The 22,184-nt window shown below is 44.2% G+C and overlaps 1 protein-coding gene across 3 annotated transcripts in view; it reads left to right on the top strand.

The window, feature by feature from the left end:
• Positions 1-21,976, top strand: part of LIN54 (lin-54 DREAM MuvB core complex component) — a 56,199-nt gene extending 34,223 nt beyond the window's left edge. For 2 of the 3 annotated variants that reach the window (XM_015417930.1, XM_015417929.1), the window contains exons 8-15: positions 2,855-2,931; positions 3,152-3,349; positions 7,474-7,565; positions 11,596-11,667; positions 12,454-12,556; positions 13,786-13,923; positions 17,792-17,994; positions 19,093-21,976. In XM_015417930.1, the coding sequence (XP_015273416.1) occupies positions 2,855-2,931; positions 3,152-3,349; positions 7,474-7,565; positions 11,596-11,667; positions 12,454-12,556; positions 13,786-13,923; positions 17,792-17,994; positions 19,093-19,297 (1,088 nt within the window). In that variant the 3' untranslated portion in view covers positions 19,298-21,976. The remainder of the gene's footprint in view (positions 1-2,854; positions 2,932-3,151; positions 3,350-7,473; positions 7,566-11,595; positions 11,668-12,453; positions 12,557-13,785; positions 13,924-17,791; positions 17,995-19,092) is intronic. The other variant, XM_015417931.1, reaches the window with a different exon arrangement.
• The last annotated feature ends 208 nt before the right edge of the window (positions 21,977-22,184 follow it).

Consider the following 22,184-nt stretch of genomic DNA (forward strand, 5'->3'; position numbering starts at 1 on the left):
ATAGGGTGGGAAGGGTTGGAGGTGGGGTGGTTCTGTATGTCAGAGAGGGTATAAAGTCCAGAAAGATTGAGAGGCTAAGAGAATTGGATTAGCTTCTGGAAGTTCTATGGGTTGAAATAGGGGGGCCAAAAGGAAACAACACAGGGAGTTTGTTATCGCCCACCAGATCAAAAGATAGATAGGTGATTTTAACTACCCACACATTGATTGGGTTAATATGTGTTCTAGTCGAGAAAAAGAGATTGAGTTTCTAGACACTCTAAATGACTGTGCTATGGAGCAAGATGGTCACTAACCTACCAGGGGAGAGGCTATCCTTGGTTTGGTCCTAAGTAACACTCAAGACCTGGTGAGAGATGTAAAAGTGATTGCACCGCTTAGTTCAACATTTGTATAAATAGGGAATTCGCCAAAAAGACTAACACAGCCACTTAGCTTGGAAACTATTTAAAAATACGATCCTAGAAGCTCAAAAAAAATATTCCGCAGGTTAGGAAAGGCACAAATAGGTATAGGAAAAAGCCTGCATGGTTAACAAGTGTAGATAGGGGCTCTGGGGCAAGTGATGCTCTGTCTTCTTGGTGCTTGGGGGGGGGGGTCAACAGTGGGAGGGCTTCTAATGTCCTGGCCCCACTGGTGGACCTCCTGATGGCACCTGGTATTTTTGGCCACTGTGTGATGGAGTGTTGGGCTGGATGGGCCTTTGGCCTGATCCATCATTGGCATCTCTTATGTTCTTATGGCAATGGGATGAGATCCTACTTCAATCCATCCTTTGTAGAACTTTAGTTTTGTGGGTCAACCGGACTTCTCGGGAGGGGGGGGAGTCCTGTATGGCCAGCTCTGAATCAGCAGAAGAACACGGAACAAATAGCTGAGCAATTTGCTAAATATGTTCAAAAATTATATACCTCAGAAAAATCCATCTTAAGAAAAAAATTGATGAATATTTACCAAAACCGAATATTCCTGAACTTAAAAAGTGAGCACAACAATATTTTAAACCAATTGAAGCGAATAGGTGAGGTCATTAAAAAATGGGAAATCTCCAGGCGTAGATGGTTATGGCCCAGAATTTTACAAACAATTCAGAATCCTATTACTCCCATTTATGACAGAATTATTTAACTAAATAATGAAAGCGAAACAAGCACCACACTCATGGGAAGACACAAGAATCACAGTGATTTTTAAAGCCTGGTAAACAAACAAACGAACTAAATTCCTATTGACCAATAGCATTACTGACCTGCTTGCTTTTGTGTAAGACTTCGGACTGAATGACTCTGCCTTGCCTGACTCCTGGAACCCTTCCTTTGGGCCGACATAGACGCTGACCCTGGACTCTGACTGCACCCAGCCCCCAACACTTAGGTAGCCAATAAATACTCAGACTGCTCAACCCTGGATTGTTTACACCAAAAATAAAATACCCAACCAAGGGAACTTGGATTCTCGAAAGTTCTGTACCCCAAAAATCTTGTTGGTCTCTAAGGTGCTACTGGACTGGAATCTAGCTGTTCTTAGCTGAGTGTTTCCTTTTGTGGTTCGAATGGGTTTATGAGGAAGAACAAATAAGGAAAGGGAGTAGAGAATTGGAGAAGCGCTAATGTTTGCACTGGGCAAAGATGGGTTTGTGCAGGTCGGATGCCAGCTCTTCTGTGTTTCCTCGTAATGCTTGGATTAGTGGTTTGGTCACGAGCCCTTGTTTACAGAGGCTCTCTGCCTAGCTGTGTTATGGCTGACTTATTTCCCAAAAGACTGTGTTGTGCCTGGGCACAAGTCTTTTGTGTTCTTTTTATGCCTTGGTTCAAATACTAAATCAAGTCTTTTGTGTTCTTTTTTTGTCTCTGAATTTCTCTAGGAAGTGCTGTAAAAGTTGAGTGTGTTTGCATTAGCTTATCATGATTTTCCATAACCGTTGATCAAATAGATAACAACAGAGATTTGGTGCTTGCCTCCTTTCCATTTATTCACGACTGTATAAAAGTCCTATTGCAATTGTTGCAGCTCTGTGCATGCTGTGCTCTGAGTTGGGGAGCAGCTGCTCAAGCTGTCCATAGGTGCTTGTCACAGTTTGTGTTGTTGGTCCTCCCCGCCCCTTTGCATGCTCTTAAGCATGAGAACGACTTCTGGAGTCGTTCTTATTTTTAATTTTTATGTCAGTTTGGCAAAAGGCATGAAGACCTTAAGAGATAAGTGCCCAGGCCCACCACCTAGTTGGGTAATGCGTTGATCTACTGTTGCATAAAATGTGCCCAAATGTTGCGTTTCTTTACACCTGTGCGGTTGGCTCTTCCAAAATCTGAACGGGCAACATGCAGCCCCAGTAAGAAAAAAGCAGGATTTGATGTAGACTGAAGAATTCCTGTTTTGCGGCCTATGCCACTTTTACATGGCTCTTCTTAGAGCAGCATAAGTGTACCTTTCTAGCACAGTGATATGACAAAGAGGTAGCATTTCCCTCTTGGATTGGGTGGCTCTCGGCAAAAGCCTTTGGACCTTGTCACATTGCTTTCCAGTATGCAAAAATGCACCAAAATGAGGATGTACTCAGATGACCTCATTTCAGAGGACAGCCATGATGGTCTGCAACAGAACAGCTGGATTTGAGTCAGGGAGCACCTGAGAGGCCAACAAGATTCTCAGGGCATCAGTTTTCCAGAGTCAAAACTCCCATTTGACAACGGGAACTTTGACCCTGGAAAGCTCATATCCCGAAAATCTTGCTGGCCTCCAAGAGACACCTGGCCTTGAACCTAACCATAATGACCTGCTGAGCTTGCCCAGCATTCTGTGTCTCTGTGCAGAAGCTTGCGTGCTAACACGTCTGATCGCGTTTCTCTCTGAACAGCTAAGCCGATGGTGGTGAATGCAACACCTGTGCGGATGTCTGTCCCAATCGTACCTGCTGCGCAGACTGTCAAACAAGTAAGTGCCATGTGCATTCTTTTGTTGTTGTTTTCATGTTTCTTAGGCTGGTGAGTAGGTAACGGAGAACTCTGGGTGAGACTACTTATTATGAATCCCAGGTTTTTCAAAGACAGTTCCGTTTACTTGGAATATCTGAAGACCTTTACAAAGCAGCTGTCTGCAGAAGAGTAAGACCTTATATATACTGGAGATTTCATGACCATCTCCTTTCTTGCAGGTGGCACCCAAACCTGTTAACGCAACTTCGCAGATAGTTACGACAAGCCAGCCACAGCAAAGACTTATTATGCCTGCCACACCACTGCCGCAGATCCAGCCGAACCTTACCAACCTTCCTCCGGGCACTGTGCTGGCTCCGGCCCCTGGCACAGGGAACATGGGATATGCAGTTCTCCCGGCTCAGTACGTCACACAGGTATAATGCTGACATGGAGATTAAATTGATCAAAATAGGTAATGATTAAGAAGTTTGTCACTCATATACCTATTACATTTGGCCAGAGAGGGGGCTTTGTTAATATGGCAGTCTGAAGAATTCAGGTTCTTTCGGAGTTCAACAAGATTTCCTGGCCTCAGTGTTTTGTTGGTTGGAAACATTTGCTACAGAAAGAAGTACTTTTCTCCCTTTATCGCTATACAAGAACTTGTCGGCACTCGAGGAAATTAATGAGCAGTAGGTTTAGAACCGATAAAAGGAAGCAGTTCTTCATCCAAAGAGTAATTAGCACATGGGATTCACTGCCACAGGAAGTGGTGGCGGCTACAAGCACAGACAGCTTCAAGAGGGGAGTGGATAAACATCTGGAGCAGAGATCCATCAGTGGCTACTAGCCACAAGGTATAGATGGAACATTCTATCTGGGGCAGTGATGCTCTGTATTCTTGGTCCTTGGGGGGCAACAGTGGGAGGGCATCTGTAGTTCTGGCCCCACTGGTGGACCTCCTGATGGCACCTGGTATTTTTGGCCACTGTGTGACACAGTGTTGGCCTGGATGGACCATTGGCTTGATCCAACATGGCTTCTCTTATATTCTTAGCAAATTCCAGTCTGTTGTCTCCTGAAAGTTGGGTATCCTTAGAGCACAGGGGCTTTTTTATGTATATATTTTCCCCAGATTAAAATCAGAAGCATACTTCACTTTTATGCTGAAAACCCATGCACTTGTTTACTGTATCAGCTCCCATGGTAGTACTTCTGGGGTTTTCTTGTAACTGTCAGGTCTTTTGCAGTCTATATTGGGGAATTCTAGTGCATTCTTATTCTTTAGTGCGATGTCACTATCTGTATATTGGTGGAGACAAAAGGTAAATCACTGTTGTTATGGGCAAAGAGTAGAGGATGAGATGTGGTGGCTTGCCTTTTTCTCAAGGCACACTTTGGCTGCTCTTGCAGCATGCTCACAATTTTAGAATCTGAAGCAATTTCTGGATAATGGTGGTAGCACAGGTGAGAGGCTATACATTCTTAGAAGGTATATAGATTGGTATAGCTAGGGAATATCTGTGCAATCTTCTTCGTGGTCTCTGTGCATCACACCCTTGGGATATACTGCGCCTGCGCTGACCTTCTCGGTACCGGTAGCTAGCAAAAGGGATTTTCGCGCCTCTCCCAGGTCACGCGCCGGCTCCACTGCGCATGACCAAGGAGGGGCACGCAGATCCCGCCAGTTCTTTTCTGACCGCCGCGCTGGTAGAACGCCTTCTGCTTCGGTCTGTTGAGTACCTAACTTTTTGCTAAACTTGCGTTTAGTTAGTTTCCTTTTCTTTATTTTGTTTTTTGTAGTTAGCATTTTTTTCTTCGGTGTGTTTGTTCCTTGTCTTTAACGTTTCCCCCTCCGCTGGCCTATGGCCCCGCGGTGGGGTTGTTTCAAACGGTGTAAGACTTGCGGCCTTAAAATATCTCCCACCGACGGGCATTCGCTTTGCCTCGTCTGTTTAGGGGAGTCGCACTGTGTTTCTAAGTGCGGACATTGCCAGAAATTCTCGAACCAGACGAGAAAAAACAGGGCAGCTCGTCTGCACTTGGCTTTGATGGAGAAGGCGCTATCTCCACAGTCGTCTTCGCCGTTGGACACGTCCGGGCACGCCTCGATGTCCACCCTGGCTGCGGACACTTGTCCTCCCGTTTCGGGACCATCGACGTCGACGGTCGCAATCGATGCTTCGGCACCGAAACGATCGACGCCGATAAAAGACCACCCCGTACCTTCCAAGATCCGGAAGCAGGGGATATCTGATGCCGTACCTTCCAAGATCCGGAAGCAGGGCAAAGACTCACAGCAGTCGAAGAAACCTAAAACGGACAAGTCGAAAGTCCATAAGGTTTCAGCTAGTCAAGGTCGAGATCTCACGCAAGAACCTCATCACCTGATTGGTTCAGATCTCGACATCGACCTTACTCAGCAGACAAATCAGTCGCAATCTGATATGTCGAGTCGTCAATCCTCTCATGCTTCCCCGGAACGTGGAGTCGATGATCGACACCGACCGGCATCCCCTACTTTAACCTGGGATGAGAGACAGTGGCATTACTTGTATGGAAGCCGATACCCATACCCATGGGCTTTTCCTCCACCACCTCCACCTGACTGGGATCGTCAATCGGTGTCATCCCGCCAAATAGACAATTATAGCTGAGAACAGCTCTGTACGGAGTACAAAGCACTGAGCTCACCTACTGGATGACTTTTTCCCTTTTTATAGCCAGAGAATTTGCAGAGCAGTGATACTAAGAATTACGAGCTGCAGAATGGCAACTCGTGGGAGCAGGTGGAGTTTGAGTTGGTAAAGTGCTTGAAGTGCGGCATATCTCCAGCCACAAAGGGAAATGAGAAGGATCTCAGCCAAATAGCAGTGGAAGGGAAAAATAAGTGGAGAAGAGAGGCCCTTTCAACCCCGATCCCTAAAACAAGTGGAGACAAAGAATAACCTCAATGAACTATTGCAACCACTGGAAAAAGTGCTTTTTTTTTGCCAGAAGTGTATGTAACCTAATGCCTGTCAGGGATTTCCTTCCCACCAGCTCTTAGAATAATGCTTTGAAACTCAGACCGAGCCCCATCTGCTCTCTAATCACAGCTGAAACTGGAAAGCAAGATTTCTCTCAGCTAGAAGAGTAAAGCAGTAGGAGAAACAGAGTTATCAGGTGTGTAAGGTCCAAGAGCATTCTGGGAACGAAGCATTATAGACGATAGATGGGACATCAGTTTCTTAGTAGAGGAAGAGCTGGTTTAAAATTCTGAATCTGAAAAGCAAAATTAGACCATTCAAATGAAGTGAGCGTGTGAAAAAAACTGGGGGGGGGGGAACCCACATGAATCTGATTAAATTAATTGTGAGCCTGGGACCGTAATTGCTGTACTGTACCATCCAGCCACCAGGGTCAAGAAAAGATGTTAGCCAAAGCTGGGGATGAGATGAGGGGATAGAAGAAAATAGAGACCATCTGACTCACCATTGTCTTTGAAGACTTTTCTGCATTTCCAAGGGAAAAAACTATGTAGAACATTCGGCCACTTGCAGACGGCTTTTCTAGCTTCTACAGTCCCAGCAGTGTTGAAAAGCAAGCAAAGTAAGCTGACTGCACTGTAATATAGGCAGAATACAAACAATTTACTTATACCAAAAAATAAAGGTAGGGAATGTCAAAGCCATTATCAGCCCAGTGTAAGGCCAAAGCAGAAAGAGCAGTTGATTGGTTATTCCCGCCCTGCCCCAAGGTTACCCACCTATTTTGTCTCAAAATAGGCAGCTGGATTTTTTTAGCTGACAACTTGGTTCGTATTGACTGATTTTTTTGTATCACAGAATTAATCCCAAGAGCCTTTGTACTAAAGAGAGGTGTATGAAAAGCCCCCAGTAGTTTTAAAAACCCGAATACCATAGCTATGGAGCATGAAAAACTATATTGTTTTTCCCCCCAAAGAGAACAAGATGCAGGTCAGTTTCCTAGGTTCTGTAGTTTCATCAGACCATGAAATCCAGCTATAAGAAAGTGAGAGAACTTTTAAGTTGTAAAACTAGCTTTAGCATCTTAAGCCAATTTTCAGCTAGTAGTTCACCACACATGGTAACTGTTGCTGAATTTTTCTGATCTTGGCACAAGAAAATAGTGTGGTACAGTTTTGAGATGTTAAGGATTCATGTTGGAAAAGTATTTTTTTTCTAGTTACTTTGCTCATCTGTGACTACAATGCAACAAAAGAGGTGTAAGGCTTCCACCCAGAGTGGGATTTTCCTTACTTGCTCTCCTACCACAGCCTACTTCCTGGGGATTGGAAGATACTCACGGGTGCAAGTGTGGGGATATGCAATGGAAAGAAGGAATCTAGAGAAATCTGCCCCCCCCCCCCTGAAGTAACATCCCATTGTTGGAAATGGACTCTGAGGTCCAAGTCTCCATTCTGAGAAACAGAAATGCCATCTTACCTTCTGATCCCAGAAGTGCAGAATAAAAGGAGTATGTGATCAGTGTATCTATTTGTCAAAGTTCTAATCAGCAAACAGTATGTTGTGTGCTAACTTTGTGTTTTTGTTAGCTACAGCAGTCCTCCTATGTATCCATAGCAAGCAACTCTGGTCTCAGTGGGACATCTAGCATCCAAACCCAAGCCCGAGTGCCATTCAATGGGTGCGTATTTTCATAGATAAGTTTTAAAAATTGTGTACTGTCTTCTGACCACAATGAAAGGGGAAGGGCTTGGAAGCTCTATTGGGAGTTATTTGGTATCCAGCTACTACAAGAGCTGAGATCCCAGCACTATTTAAAGTTGAGTTGTTTTTCCCCTGAGCAGATTAACTAATGGAGCCCAAAGGGCTTGTCTGCTTTCTGTCTAGTGTGTGGTCTTAGCTCACCGGCCGGTGTCATTTTATTTATTTGTTTTGATGTGTTCAGCAATTCATCCCACCTCCAAGGCTCACAGGAAATAACTGTGTATTAGAAACTTGCAACCAGACTGGTAAAATAGATTAAAAATTTATGGAGAATTTGACTTGCAGATATCAGTTGTAAGAGGGTTTCAGAGGGTAGTCGTGTTGGTCTGCACTAGAACTGCTTGATCTGAGTCCAGTAGCACCTTAGGGACCAACAATATTTTTTTTTGGGGGGGGGGGCCGAGCTTTTGAGAGTCAAGGCTCCCTTTGTCAGATGCAAGTAGGAATGGAGATCCCTGAATCCTCTTTATAACCCAGTCTGAAAGTGGGAGGGGAGTCAGGATGCAGAGGTATCATGCAAAGTGTAATCAGCACGATTAGAACAGGAGAGGAGAAATGCTTAGGGGCAGAAAATTAGCATCGGTAGTGAGATAAGAATCCTCTGTCTCTATTCAGCCATGGAGGGGGTTCCATTATTTAGACTGGGATATAAGGACTCAGGGATCTCCATTCCTACTAGTATTTCTGCTTTGACTCTTGAACGCTCATACCCTGAAAATCTTGTTGGTCTCTAAAGTTCTATTGGACTCTGTGGCAGAACAGGCCTGCTTTGGCCTGTAGGCCTATTCCGTCCTACCCTCCTAGGTTTTTCTCAACACCTGGAGAGGCTTTTCTTTCTCTTCAGTAACTCACCAGCACCACCTGAGCTTTGTGAGGAATTGCCCACTGGGATGGTCAGGACTCCCAGCTTCCCTTCCAGTTCTGAGGCCTTGCTACCTACCTGCCAGGCACTGTTCCCACTGATGGACCTCCTGAAAGCACCTGGTATTTTTGGCCACTGTGTGACAGAGTGTTGGACTGGATGGGCCATTGGCCTGATCCAGCATTGGCTTCTCTTTATGTTCTTACTAGGAATAAGGCCCGTTGTGGAAATAAATACAATGAGCTCTAGAAAGAGGCTCTGGGAGTACCCCGGCCTTGGGTACTCAGCGTCAGTTTGCTGTAGCGACCTCAGCAGGGTATAATGACACAGAGTCCGCCATTTTCTCCAGGGGAACTGATCTCTACCATCTGAAGAGCAGTTGTAATTCTGAGTGATCTCCATCCCTCCCCTGAAGATTGGCAACAATGGTTCCACAGGAGGAAATGGCTGATTTGGAGGGTAGAGTCTATGGCATTGTACCTGAGGTCCCACCCCTCCTCAAACCTCACCCTCTCCAGGCTCCACCCCTCAAATCTTCATGAATTTCCCAACCTGGAGTTGCCAACTCTGTCTCCTTCCCAGCCAAGTATCAACCTGCCATTATCTGCCCCTCTGATATCAGCTTTCCATCTCCTCCCCCCTCCTTCCTGGAGAGCAGTTGTAATTCTGAGTGATCTCCAGCCCCCACCTGGAGATTACAAACAATGATGAAAACAGCCGTGATGTAGTATTATGAAAATATATTTAGACCACTGTTTTGCAGTGAGTAGTATTTCTTCAACAAGTAATAAAGAGGTACTCATACACACAACGGAATCTGCATATACTACTGTTTCACATGATAGCTTTTTCTAAGTGTGCTGCATGAGTAACATTAGTTTACACATCAACAAGAATCTGTTTCATTGAAGTGGGAAGAATGTTGAGTGTTAACTTCATGGATTAGAATTGTTGACGTGTAAACTAATGTTACTCATGCAGCACACTTAGAAAAAGCTGTCATGTGAAATGGTAGTATATGCAAATTCCGTTGTGTGTATGCGTACATCTCTATGGCATTCTATTCAGCTGAGGCCTCTCTCCTCCCCAAACTCTGGCTTCGGCAACTCTAGTCAGGACTAGCCCCAAAGGCTGGAAAGGGTTTCCTTTCTTTGTCTTTTTACTGACAGAACCAAGCTTGGTTGCCTACCAACAGCCACTGAGGGAAAACTTAGTCCCACAGAGGAGCCAAGCAGGATTCATCGGGAGACACAGCCGTTTGCCAGTGCTTCTGGCAGGGAACAGTGGCTGATCGGGGAATGGGCGGGGAAGAGGAGCAGACCCAGCACCTGGCCAATGGCACGCGAGTACTCTTGAGTGGCGATTGACAGCCCAATGGCTGATGGAGTGCATTGCAGAGCTAATGGGAGAGCTGGAAACCGCCAACATGGGCAGGACTCAGGCAACGCAGCCAGTGGATAGGGACAGCTTCTGAGTGACACATCATGGAGCCAACTGATTTAGGAACATGTGGAATGTTCAGAAAGTGCCACCCTACTACTCAATTATATATAAGGAAAGATGTCTCCCACTGCCCAGTGCCTGGTCACCACAGGGACAGTTTACTGCCTTGTGTGCCCTTGGAGGAATAACCACTTACCAACTCCCTGCCTTCCCCTGGTGCTCCTTTTAAAATAGTGTGTCCTAGATGGTGGATATCTATGTGGTACAGATAAACTACTCCCAGCATCCAACGTTATAAAATATTTATTAAAAAGAAAATGCTTATAAGCATATTTTTAGCACAGCACCAAATTGAGCAAGGGATTCAAAAAGAAATGGTTAAAATGCAAATCCTCTGTCCCTCTCTCTCTATACATGCCCTATCAGACATTAAAATATAGGACAGGCCCCTTTAGCTTTGATCAGTGATGGCGAACCTTTTAGAGACCGAGTACCCAAACTGCGACCCAAAACCCACTTATTTATCGCAAACTGCCAGCACGGCAATTTAACCTGAATACTGAGGTTTTACTTTAGAAATCCCCCCTCATACATTAACTTAAGATGATCCAAACAAAGTAAGGAAAGCAATCCCAAATGCTTTCATTTACTTAAAATTATTTGGCAGATAATTCGACACTTTCGTGATTGTCTGGGCCTGGCTGGGGTGATGGCACGCGTGCCCACTGAGAGGGCTCTGAGTGCCACCTCTGGCACCCACGCCATAGGTTCGCCACCACTGGCTTAGATAGTTACAAATCTCTACAAAGGACCAGTACCTTGAAGCTCCCTCCAGCTCTTTAGGCCGACACATGGTCAAAAATAGCTGCCCTCCAAGAGGAGAGGTCCATGTGCTCTCAGCACTCAAAGAAAGAGACTGTCCTCCTTGCTGCCAGCAGTTTTGATCATATCTGTTTCTCCTCCCCCTGACCCTGGTCAGGCCAGGTCAAGGAAGCTTTTCCTGGAGATTATCCCTGGAGTCTCTCTAGTCTAAAGTCCTCCAAATCTCTGTTCCCTGTTCCCACCTATTATCTCTCTTGCTAGATCTATTAGCATTTGCATGAAGGTGGGCTGAGTTACATCTGGAGAGCCATTGAACTGACTTCCTCCTTCCTAGCCTGTTCTCTGCCCAGGGGGAATTTTTTTTTTTTTAAGACAAAGTGGAGGTTTCGCTCTTTTCAAACCTCCCAGGAAAAAATGCATTTCTTCAGAGACTCAAATCCAGTTGTAAGAGGACATTCTTGGCCAATCTTAAATGGAGATAGAATGTCTAGATGATGGTAGCCCGTCAAATAAGTTTCTCAGATTTCCATTGGCCAAAACATGTGCGACACAATAGCAGTTCTCTCCAGGCCACTGTACGATTGTGTGTGTGTGTGTGCTCTGGTATATTCTCTTGTGGAGCTATATTTACTTTGTGATGCTCCTGGTATGTGATAGTGGGACAGGGTAGGTTATATTGACTAGGTTGATCTGGGGGAATTGGATGGGTGGATGGATATTCTTTGTCATGCAACTCAAATGGCCAATTATCAGTAGCTGGTCTACATTGTTGATTTTGAGGAAGAAGCTCAAGCCATTGTTAAAATTGTTTGTCTTCTAGAATAATACCTTCTGAGTCTGCAAATCGTCCCCGAAAACCGTGCAATTGTACAAAATCTCTGTGTCTGAAGTTGTAAGTATAGCCTTTGGTGTGTTGCTCCCCTTGGATTTTTTTTTTTTTAAAAAACACACACATTTTTTTCAATCCATGATGCATATGTTGGGGGAAAGAAATCTCTTCTTATGTAACAAATGGAGATTAGATGTCCCCCATATTTCAGCTTTTAAGGGTGCTGCTTCATCCAAATCTACTTTGCAGCAGATGGTCTGTTTGTGCATTCACATCTTAAGAAACACACACTGCCACTGAGCACTGTGGTTGACAGTTTGAGGCCTTTTTTGGTGTGATGCATTCCTTGAGAGTCAAATACCGTATTGGTCTTGAAAGCAAACACGTTGCTGTCAGACTGCACTTCACCATATTGGGGGTGGCTGTTGGTATGTCATTGGCCGATCGTGGTACAGTGCAAGTAGTGTTTTGGCTCAGTAGCCGTGAATCACTGTTCTGCAGCTTCCACACTGACAGAAGATCTACCTTTGTCTTTTTCCCTTGGGACCAAGCCAGGTCAGCTTGTTGCCACGGGGGAAATGTTAGCGGGGGTGTCCTCTGCTAAGCATGGATGTCCCTTAGCTCTGGGCTGGAAACTTTTCACTTTGCTGGGAGGTGTCTGCCTTTTCACTTAACAACCCTCATTACGGCAAAGTTTTTGAGAGTTGCTGGATCGAACCCTTTTGGGAAGGGGGGTGGTTTTGTCCGGGCACGAGGATGGTTGGAGGGTCTTCTGGAACTCCTGTGTTCAGTTTAGCACACCCTGTGCAGACTTCTGGTTTTCAAGCCCTCCCTGGGATTTCCTTTCAGGTATTGTGACTGCTTTGCCAACGGTGAGTTCTGCAACAACTGCAACTGTACAAATTGTTATAATAACCTGGACCATGAAAACGATAGACAAAAAGCAATCAAGGTAAATCCCGGGGAATCCATATTATTACTGAGCTTGCTGGGATTCATGGAAGGAGAGCAACCTTCTTGCTTAGTGATCCTCCTTGGGGGGGGGGAGTGGGCAGAGGATCTTAGACTGTTTACTGTCTGAGTCGGATGAACAAATTACTTTTTCCTTTATCAGACTGGGGCTTGAGTCTCTAGCACAGCGGACCCCAACCCTTTTTGACCCTGAGGGCACCTTTAGAATTCTGACACAGCATGGTGGGTGCCGCCAGCCACAAAATGTCTGCCACAGCTTACCTTTGGTCACACACAAAGATCCTTGTGCTGTAGTGGCCATTACTGCCAAAGCTTTTGATGTAGACAGAAGAATTGAGTGTGTTTGCATTAGCTTATGATTTTTCATCACCGTTGATCAAATAGATAACAACAAAGATTTGGTGCTTGCCTCCTTTCCATCTATTCAAGACTGTATAAAAGTCCTATTACAATTGTTGCAGCTCCTTGCATGTTGTGCTCTGAGTTGGGGAGCAGCTGCTCAAGCTGTCCATAGTTGCTTGTCACAGTTTGTGTTGTTGGTCCTCCCCACCCCTTTGCATGCTCTTAAGCATGAGAACGACTTCTGGAGTCGTTCTTATTTTTAATTTTTATGTCAGTTTGGCAAAAGGCATGAAGACCTTGACAGATAAGTGCCCAGGCCCACCACCTAGTTGGGTAATGCGTTGATCTACTGTTGCATAAAATGTGCCCAAATGTTGAGTTTCTTTACACCTGTGCGGTTGGCTCTTCCAAAATCTGAACGGGCAACATGCAGCCCCAGTAAGAGAAAAGCAAGATTTGATGTAGACTGAAGAATTCCTGTTTTGCGGCCTATGCCACTTTTACATGGCCCTTCTAAGAGCAGCATAAGTGTACCTTTCTAGCACAGTGACAAAGAGGTAGCATTTCCCTCTTGGATTGGGTGGCTCTGGACAAAAGCCTTTGGACCTTGTTACATTGCTTTCCAGTATGGGAAAATGCACCAAAATGACCTTAGCACTGAAATGCTAAGCCATTCAGATCTCCAGTGGCCAAACAGAAGGATTGCTTGGTAGAAGCCCCACCTGGCCCATTCCATTTTCTAGTAATAGTTGGTGGGTTCCAGGGGAGGTGTTGGCAGGCGCCCATAGGCACTGCATTGGGGATCCTTCTCTAGCCCGTGTTTCCCTGCACATTCTGTGACTGACTTTTTTGTGTCTGCCTTGCTAGGCCTGCCTTGACAGAAACCCCGAGGCCTTCAAGCCCAAAATTGGGAAGGGAAAGGAAGGGGAGTCAGACAGGCGGCACAGCAAAGGTTGCAACTGCAAGCGGTCCGGATGCCTCAAAAACTATTGCGAATGCTACGAGGTGAGATTTTAAATCAGCTTTATTTTTCTCCTTTCAGAGTACCTTTTTATTCTTATTAACCTCTCTCGTTAAATCTTGCAGAAGATCCACAGTGATTCTGAATTTTAATAGGCTCTAGGCCAGGGGTATCGAACTCATTTGTTATGGGGGCTGGATCTGACATAAATGAGACCTTGTTGGGCCGGGCCATGTGTGTCATAAAATGTAATGCCAAGTAGCGGAGATATAAACTTTATAAAGAACACAAACACAAAGGGTTTTTTTAACTTAAAATCATGCTTAAAACATTAGCACTCTTGCAATATTTTGTTTATTTAACAGTGTCTGATAACTGACACCTCTTGCTCTGAATTATTGCATCAAAATGTCTGTGCTGTTGCAATCTTGAGTATGCTGTTCAGATGTGTATCTGTAAGCTGCAAACCTACGATGACACAGCAGCAGCAGAACTGGAAGAAGAAGCAAAAGACAGCCAGTTCCACTGTGGGCCTCATAGAAGCCCTCCGGGGGGCCTGATCCTGCCCTGGGCCGCATGTTTGACACCCCTGCTGAGATATATAATTTCCAGAAACATGGAAGTCATATGGGGAAAACAAATGTGGTTTTTTTCCCATTTGGGGAGGGGAAATTGAAATATATTGCACTTTCTTATCTCACCTAATCCTTATTACTTTAATGACATACAATTTATAATTTATAGTTCAGTTAGCCTTCAAGAGTCTAGTATTTAGCATATGTATGACATTCAAAAATATAAATGCTGTAACTTTTTGCAAGCAAAATTGTGAATATATACAATATACTACGGAGAGCTGCACCTGTATTTATTTATTTTTTTGCCATCTGGAAGGTAGGAAAACTAAATGCCGAAAGCAGAATACACAAATTTTATAGTAAGAAAAAGAAAGTATATTCTTTGCAGATAAAGTGTTACATACAGTCAGAATAGGGCACCAGCATATTTGAATAATGTTAAACTTGTAACATTGGAAACACCAGACTCTTCAATATTCTATGTCATACATATTAGAAGAAGTAGAGTTGGTTTTTATACCCTGCTTTTCTCTACCCTAAGGATTCTCAAAGCGGCTTACAATCTCCTTCCCTTCCTCTCCCCAAACAGTCACCTTGTGAGGTAGGTGGGGCTGAGAGAGTTCTCAGAGAACTGTGACTGACCCAAGGTCACCCAGCAGGCTTCATGGGGAGGAGGAGTGGGAAATCAAACCCAGCTGTCCAGATTAGAGTCCGCTGCTCTTAACTACTACACCATGCTGGCTCTCAATGGCAGTATATGGCATATTATGTACAAGATTAGTCACATTTAATCAACATATCCTTGACAATATGTTTATGTCTACTGTGTTCTAGACTGCAGTTATCATGATCTAATGTGATAGCTTGTTTTACATAGAAATCTTCATAGTGTTCCTTTTGGGTGAATGAGAGCCTGTCCCCGGGAATATAGCAGTGCTGTATGTGGTGTCTGACTGGAGGAAAGCCTTCAGGTTGACTGTAAGACTGGATTTCAGATCTGCAAACATGTCGAGTTGGATTGAGTACAGCATTTCTGCAGATTCAAGGAGCTCCACCTGCAGAGCTCAAGTTCTGGACTCCTTCTCTTGTGGCAGCCCAAATACCCCCCAAATCCTGTTCTTGTGGGTCCCCTGTCCCGTAGGAGCAGGATGTCAGGGGGACTTTCTGGCTGCCATGGGAGGGGAGAAGCAGAGAAATCTATGCTCAGTTGGATGGACCCCTGGTGCCTACAGAATTGCTGTGCTGGATCCCACCTGTCGATCACAGCAAGCAACTTGGATTTCTTTTTTTCTTTTTTAAAATAATTTTATTAATATATAATCACAACAACAAACTTTAACTATTAGACCATCAACATTAATATAAATACAAATGAAAGGTTTGCGCAAGTGTTACAAAAGGAGAATATTTGAAATTATCCGCATGGATCAAAAATAATATACAACACAGTGATTATAACACCCAGTCTTGATGGATAAAATTATAATAATGAGATTGTTGAGTACTACTTATCCGTTCCAAAATGCATTCCAAATTCTCTAGGATTGAGCTCCATCTGCCATAGAAGGCATCAATTTTGTAAGATGGTTGAAGATAATCTAATTTATCTGTAATCTTATCCATGATTAAATGATTCCAGAGATTAGAATACCCTGTCCCGTAGGAGCAGGATGTCAGGAGGACTTTCTGGCTGCCATGGGAGGGGAGAAGCAGAGAAATTTATGCTCAGTTGGATGGACCCCTGGTGCCTACAGAATTGCTGTGCTGGATCCCACCTGTCGAGCACAGCAAGCAACTTAGATTTCTGGGGAGATCATTACATAGACATCCCATGCAGCATGTGAGAGTGAAAGGACCTTTATTTTCTCACCTAGTATATATTGCACCTAAGGGAAAGCCAAGGAAATAATTGTCCTTTATCGGTACAGTAAATCTCTGACTTACCTTTTGTCAGCAAAAGGAAATGAAGATGGCCATCTTCAGTACTGTGCTGCTCATATTGGTGTTTGGTGTAGTGGTGAAGTGTGCGGACTCTAATCTGGGAGAACCGGGTTTGATTCCCCACTCCTCCACTTGCACCTGCTGATGTGACCTTGGGTCAGTCGCAAGCTCTGGCACAGCTGTCCTTGAAAAAGAGCAGTTCCTGTCAGAGTTCTCTCAGCCCCACCCACCTCACAGGGTGTCTGTTGTGGGGAGGGGAAGGGAGAGGAGTTTGTAAGCCGCTCTGAGACTCCAAGTGAAGGGCGGGGTATAAATCCAATCTCTTCTTCTTCTCTTCTTCATACTTATTTTATCATTGCATTCTGATGGGAACATATGAACACGTGAAGCTGCCTTATACTGAATCAGACCATCAGTCCGTCAAAGTCAGTATTGTCTACTCAGGTCCACAGCGGCTCTCCAGGGTCTCAGGCTGAAGTCTTTCACATCACCTCCTATCTGATCCACTAAACTGGAGATGCCAGGGATTGAACCTGGGACCTTTCGCATGTCAGTTTGGTGTAGTGGTTAAGAGTGGCGGACTCTAATCTGGAGAACCGGGTTTGATTCCCCACTCCTCCACGTGCAGCCAGCTGGGTGACCTTGGGCCAGTCACAGTTCTCTCAGAGCTGTTCTCTCAAGAGGAGCAGTTCTCTCAGAGCTCTCTCAGCCCCACCTACTCACAGGGTGTCAGTTGTGGGGAGGGAAAGGGAAGAAGATTGTAAGTCGCTCTGACACTCCAAGTGAAGGGTGGCGTATAAATCCAATTCTTCTTCTTCTGCCAGTGAACCAGAGCCCCTCCCCATAGAGTTCTGGTCAGTGCCGCATTACAAAAGGTATTTGTCGCTATTTTGAACATTTACGGTGGTTTGTGTATGTTAAGTGTTGTCACGTCGCTTCTTATTCATGGTAACCCTATGAATTCATGATCTCCAGAATGTCCTATTGTTAACAGGCTTGCTCAGGTCTTGCAAACGGAGGGCCCTCGTGGCTTCCTTTATTGATTCAATCCATCTCCTGTTGGGTCTTCCTCTTCTCCTGCTGCCTTCAACTTTTCCTAGCAATATTGTATTCTCCAGTGACTCTTGGCTTCTCATGATGTGACCAAAGCATGACAACCTCAGTTTGGTCATTTTGGCTTTTAAGGGGGAGTTCAGGCTTGATTTGGTCTAGAAGCCACTTAATTTGTGTTTTGGGGTAGTCCACAGTATCCGTAAAACTCTCCTCCCATACCACATTTCAGAAGAATCAACTTTCTTAATGTGGTATGCATTTGTATAAAGCAGCAACCACACAGCTCAACAAATACGCAAGAGCAATGTTTCCTTTGCTTGTGTTTCTCCTTTTTTTCTAGGCAAAGATCATGTGTTCCTCGATCTGTAAATGCATCGGCTGCAAGAATTTTGAAGAAAGCCCCGAGCGGAAGACGTTAATGCACTTGGCAGATGCCGCCGAGGTGCGAGTCCAGCAACAAACGGCGGCCAAGACAAAGCTGTCCTCGCAGATTTCGGACCTGCTAACTAGGCCGGCCCCAGTGCTGTCCAGCGGAGGGGGAAGGTGCGTTGACAGACTACGTTTTGTTGAGTTTTCAAAAGAAACCAAGCTGAAGGAGGGCGAGCCAATAACTTGTGAAGGGGCTGCCTGCCACTCCTCCTGCATTCTTCTCCTACCCATTCCCGCTGACACTGCCCCTCCAGCCCTTCTCTGTCACAGCACCTTTATTTCCTTTGCTTCTGCTGCTAGTCAAAGAAAAAAGCACAGCGCTGTCGTCTTGTGGCTGCCTTTTCTCCCCCCCCAGGCTTAAATGCTTAATGTCCCTATAAATCTGGAAAGAGATGTTAAAAATCAGTAATAAGTCTGTATTCATAGATCTTGGAAGGCAGCATGGTGTTGAAGAAAGACACTAAAATAATTTCCAAAGCTGTTTAATTTTTTGTTGTGCAATCACAGGAGATAGCAAAAGCAGAAACTCGGGGGGGGGGGATGTTGCCTCTCCCCAGATACATTTATAGCCCCTGAGATAAGCATGCACAACTAGAACTTAAAGTTATTTTCCAGTGCAACTGACTGTTTAGTATCTTTTCTCTGCAGCTGGCCATTGCTTGATTCAGACCAGTTAGTTCCAGTTTCAAGGTCACTTATTCTTGCAGTCACAACACATCCCACCTAGCCTACATGACTTCACCATTCTAATACATCTTCACTCTGGTTCATTTTTACTTCCACAGTGGTATCGCCTGATCTTGTCAGATCTCTGAAGCTTAAAAGGATCGGGACATGGATGGGAGACCACCAAGGGAGGCTCTACAGAGGAAGACAAGGGGCAAACCACCTCTGCTTTTCATTTGCCTTGAAAGCCCCTTGCTGGGGTCGCCATTAGTTTGTTGTAATATGATGGCGCATACATAACTATTCGTAGATCTTAACGGGGAAACAGGAGAGGTACAAAAACTTAACTGAAATTCACAGAGTTTGAAGAATTGTACTCCCATTGCTAGGAGATGTCTGTCTGCCTCTCTCTCTCTCTGGAGATAGGAAATGTCCCTCAAGGTTGCCCTCTATTACTTACAGATACCCTCTGTACTTCTTTTTAAAAATCTGGTTGTCACTCTTGTGTTGCATGCAGATTCTCAGGCCTTGCTCTTTGCTTCCCAGGTTGCCATTCACATTTGTCACCAAGGAGGTTACCGACGCAACATGTGACTGCTTACTTGCACAAGCCGAGCAGGCCGAGAAGGCAGGGAAGTCGAAAGCGATGGCAGAACGGATGATCCTGGAGGAATTTGGACGATGTCTGATGAGAATCATAAACGCAGCTGGAAAGTCTAGTAAAAGTGACGCTTGTGCCATGAACTGCTGACTGTCTTGAAAATGAGCCGTGGTCTGAAACGGGGGACACTAAAAGGCACGGGGACACTTTTCTGGTTCGCCGCAGCAGCTGATGATAGTGATAGTCTTTCATTCTTCATTTGGTGCTGCTTAGTTCGCATTGGCTTACGTTAGTATCGAACCAAGAGACCTGTATAATAATGAGTACCTTTTTAAGCTTAACTTTCTTCTTTTTAGGATGGGCACCTGTCTTCTTCCCAACTTTGGAGAATTGCAATGGCTTTCTTCTCTCTTTTAGAAAAAAGGTTCTTCAAGCAATCTTTTAAATTATTATTTGCAATTTTAGTGTTGAATTTGTATGGGCGGAAGGAGCTGGGACAAGACGTCAGCCACAGTCCTTCCATCGGGAGCATCTCCTCTGAAAGCCCCATTGAGATCACTGGATGTTCCGAGACAATAAAAAAATCTTGTACAAATACTTCAAATATATTTGATCAGCATCACAATGCAGCTTTAGCTTTGCATTAGAGTCAATAAAAGTACATCTCTGTGGGTTTGCTAATGGTGAAAGGGGGGGAGAAATCTTTTTCCTAAAAGCTTTTCAGGAAGATATGCAAATCTTGAGAATTATCTTGCTGGCTACAGTTCTGCTTTCATGGGGAACACAGTTTGTAGTGTCCTGAACTATGAGTTTTACATTAAGAATAATAACACATTACCAGAACTAGGTACAGGAAAGTACAGTATTGTTATGCATAAATCAGGGTCAAAATTAGCAACAGCCTGAAATACATAAAACAATCTTTTATCACTTTTAAATGTACTGTTCCAAATTGTAATAAGCTGCTTCTGTTTGGGTTCCGAGAGATCAGTATTTTGCTTATTTTGACAAGCTTCTCTCTCAGACAATTCTCAGTGCTCCAAAGGACAGAAAGACAAAAATCTTTTGAGAATCGAACTGTCATTACACAGGTAGGCTCATTGTCACCCCCAGGGAACACTGAGATACCCTGATAGGAGCATTTAATAGCATAATTGCAGTAGCATTTGCAATATAGAACTCCTGAAAATCTTTTAAACTTTATGCACTTCCACAATATTTACGTCTTGGTCCCCCTTTTAAAATTATTGCATAGGGGACAAAGCATAGGGTTAGTCCAGTTATTTTTAGTCCAGTTATTTTTATTTACTGGGTGGCTCTCAATCAGCTCTCCATAGATACTGGCCAGGCTCCAGAAAACAAAACCCACACACAACTAATTTTGTGCGTCCAAGAGAAGTTCTTGTGTTGCCACTTGAGTTTCTTAAATAGAAATCCTCATGCCACACAGGAAAGCATTTTTTGAAAATGAGGGAACTTCCAAAGAGTGTCAGTGATACAGCCTGGGGGTTGGATGGGAGTGGGCTTCTCTGTAAAGAAACAAATTTTAAAAATCCCCCTTGGGATGTATTTGAAGTCACTCTGGATCCCAGCTGCCTTCGGTGGGAATACATGGAAACGGCTGGAAGGGTTGAGGCGACTCTCTTCACAGGAGCTACTTGTGTGCGTTGCTTTAAGTTGTGCTAAGTGAGGAGCTGAGGGTGCAGTTTATAACCAAGCATTTTTAATTACGGCGGTGTTTGTAATGTACGTTTGACAAGGGTAAGCATGATGGCCATAGTCCAGCACTGGAACTGCTCGGTCCGTTGGATTCAGTGCTCCTGCTTCTGTTGGGGTTGTAGCTGAAGTCGATTGGTCAGTGAAGGATTCCATTCAGAAATAAATCTAAAGCAAACGGCGTTTGCCCTTTTGTGTCTGTATCTGTCCAGCAAAATCTGTCAGATAGACATGGGAGAACCAGATGTTCTGAGCTGACCCTAGATAATAGTGCAGATTTGGACATGTTCAACTAGGGTGGGTGAAAATCTGCAGTAAACTGAGTCTTAAGAAATTGCATTTAATCACCACCCCCACGTATTTCAGCAGAGAGCATCCAGGTCTTTTAGGAAGTGTTAACAGAGAGGTGTTCAAACTAGCTGCCTGTTGATGGGAGACTGTTAAACCTAATCACCTATGCATTTCTGATATCACCTCAAGTTGGCTTATCTTTTAACAATAAATTCTAGCAATGCAGTGTTTCAGCCTGGCATCGTCTGCAGACAAAAACTAACCATGTTGGCCTCTTGGTAGAGCAGAAAAGCATTGCTTGGGATGGAGATTGTTAGAAATAACCACCTTTCTAGCAAATCTTATTAAAATGTTTAACGAAATTGCATGGAGGTTTTGTTTTGTTTTTAGTGCAGCCAATTGTTCAGGGTCTCTTGAATGGACATAAGCCCCATGTTTGAACTGGCAAATGGTTGCTGGACTATTTTAGTTCTTCTGTAATTACAATACTGCAGGCCTTTTGTTCAAAAAGGGATCTTATATTTTCTCTGTGTACCTGTACACATATATACTATTATGGAACTGTGTATGTATACACATAGCAGGCTTACATAGATGTACTCACAATCCTGAAAAGGGAGCTGTGGTTCATTTTAGCAGAATTGTTTTATGATTAGAACTCTGACTCGAGGGTACCGAGTCAGTGCATTACCTTCCAGAGTAGATGAAGACTCACCTTTTTACTGATACCGTATGCGTCCGTATGATAGCAATTGTATAAATGTAAATTAGTGTAAGTGGATAAAATAATACTTGATCAAGTTATTTTTCAAACAGATTGCAACATGCATCCTCTTTGTCTAGAACTAAATCCGTGTTTACTTTTGTAAATATTCTGTGTCTTAATTCTAACTTGCACCTTTTTTTTGTGATGTGTATTTATATGTGTGCAGAAAAAAAGCTTTTTGTGAAGTTTTGATTCCTGTTGTAGATTATGTATGACGGAATTGCGTGTAAAGATTTGAAGAAGGTGCAATCAAAGATCTAGTTT

The sequence above is a fragment of the Gekko japonicus genome, unplaced genomic scaffold (genome assembly GCF_001447785.1).
Source record: "Gekko japonicus isolate JY-2015 unplaced genomic scaffold, Gekko_japonicus_V1.1 scaffold752, whole genome shotgun sequence".
In the NCBI taxonomy this organism is placed as follows: Eukaryota; Metazoa; Chordata; class Lepidosauria; order Squamata; family Gekkonidae; genus Gekko; species Gekko japonicus.